The sequence below is a fragment of the Bison bison genome, unplaced genomic scaffold (genome assembly GCF_000754665.1).
Source record: "Bison bison bison isolate TAMUID 2011002044 unplaced genomic scaffold, Bison_UMD1.0 scf7180017864456, whole genome shotgun sequence".
NCBI classification, from domain to species: domain Eukaryota; kingdom Metazoa; phylum Chordata; class Mammalia; order Artiodactyla; family Bovidae; genus Bison; species Bison bison.
The window spans coordinates 529,730-531,534 of record NW_011495018.1 but is presented as its reverse complement, the minus strand read 5'-3'; the positions used below and the strand labels follow the sequence as shown (position 1 = coordinate 531,534).

Sequence of the window (1,805 nt, the reverse complement as noted above, 5' to 3'; positions counted from 1 at the left end):
TGGCTGAGGGTGGGTGTGAGGGGCCGTGGGGGGGTAGTGATAGTGGGTGTGGGGTGCATTAGTGACGGGTGTGTGGGTTCTCACCTGCTTTGTTGCTAGGGAACAGTTGGTTCCTCACCTCAGATTCAAGGAGCTGGATGGGCTTGGATGTCTCTGCCGCAGTCTGGGCTGGTCTGGAGTATGTGGGGCTGATGCCCAAGGTCCTCCAGGCCAGCTGGTGAGGCCCTTGGGAGAGGCTACCCTCACCTGGCACCTGACCTCTCCTGCTTCCCCCCAGGTGTGAACTCCTTCCTGGTCTTCATGGCGTACAAAGACAGACACCAGTGCACAGACGGCCAGGTAGGGGTCGGGGGGTGGGCGGGCAGGCTCCGCGGGCACTGGGGGTCGGGGCCTCAGCTCCACGTGGTCCTGAGTTTGGGGACAGGCTCTGCGGGTGCTGGGGCGGGGCCTCGCCCCCACGAGGTCCTGAGTTTGGGGGCGGGCTCTGCGGGTGCTGGGGGCGGGGCCTCGCCCCCACGCGGTCCGCCTGCGTCTCCCCAGATTTATGAGATCTTCAGTGTCATCCGGGACCTGGGGGCCGTGGCCCAAGTGCACGCGGAGAATGGGGACATCGTGGACGAGGTGGGGCTGGTGGGGTGACCCTGCCCTTGGCCGTGCGAGCGCAGAGCCACAAACCCGGGGGGGGGGACCTGGAACCTGGCCCGGGTGATAGCTAGCTCAGGGCGAAGGTCAGGCAGGGGGGTTGCTGGGAGCCTGCGGGCTCTTGGCCACAGCAGGTCTTCCCTCATCCTCACACGTCTGACCTTAAATTCTCCAAAACTGAGGTGTTACTTCCTGGGGTGGGAGGGGACGCAGAGGCGGGGTCCCGTGCCCTCTGGCCCAGGACTGGGCCCTACAGAGCTGTTCCTTCTGCCCACGGGCACGCCTGTGGGGTTTGTGGCCCAGTCCTCCATCGAGGCTGCTGCCTGGGGAGGCCCTGGCCCTTCTGCCCACGCCCCACCTTCCCCGCAAGCCCAGGACTCTGCCCCCACTGTTTGCCCACCAGCCTCAGTGCCCACAGGGTCCGGGCAGTGGAAGGGGGCATGGAGGAGCTTCCCAGCCGCCTGGGGGTCTGGGGGGTGTCACACACACAGCACCCCCCCACCCCGCGACGTTCCAGACCCGCAGAGAAGCTTTCTGGGACCCACTGGCCTCTCCGGTTCCCAAGCTCACCAGGAGCCGGGGACACTCGGGAGGGGCGTGTGGGGTTCCGGGCAGTGCCTGCTTCGTGTGTCTCCAGGGCGGGGTGGCTGGGCCGGGAGGAGGGTGGGAGGTGTGTGCTGGGGGAGGGGCTTGTTCTGGTCGGCTCCTCCCCGGTTCTCCACCTCGAGTTCATCCACACCAGCGGGTGCTGTGCTCAGACCTTGGGGTGAACCAGCCTGAGACAGCCCCACTCCTGGCTGTGCAGAGCCCCCAATCCCGCCCCATGCATGCGCACCCAGGCCGTGAACGCCCCCATGCCTGCACACCCCGTGCACACACCTGCTGGGGAAGCAGTAGTAGGCGAGGCTGGGGGGCCTTGACCTTCTTTCTCACTGAGGAGGCCTGTGACCCCAGGCGCATCCGGCCTTCTGCAGCCCTGGGGCTCCCTCATCCGTGATTCGGGGAGCCGGAGTCACCCCTTCAGAGCGCGACCCCTCTACTCCCCCCAAGTTCTCGGGGTGGGTGATTCGGGGGTCTCAGGGTCAGGCGTCCTGGGCTGTGGACCGCACCCTGCAAGGCCCTCCGGGGCCGCGCTACTTACTCCCAGGCTGAAATGAGGTGTG

At 66.9% G+C, this 1,805-nt stretch overlaps 1 protein-coding gene across 1 annotated transcript in view; it reads left to right on the top strand.

Annotated features, from left to right (window-relative positions):
• The window catches only part of DPYSL4 (dihydropyrimidinase-like 4), a 21,547-nt gene that overhangs the window by 13,744 nt on the left and 5,998 nt on the right, over window positions 1-1,805 (top strand). The window contains exons 6-7 of the mRNA XM_010859558.1: window positions 278-339; window positions 541-621. Coding sequence (XP_010857860.1) covers window positions 278-339; window positions 541-621 — 143 coding nt within the window. The remainder of the gene's footprint in view (window positions 1-277; window positions 340-540; window positions 622-1,805) is intronic.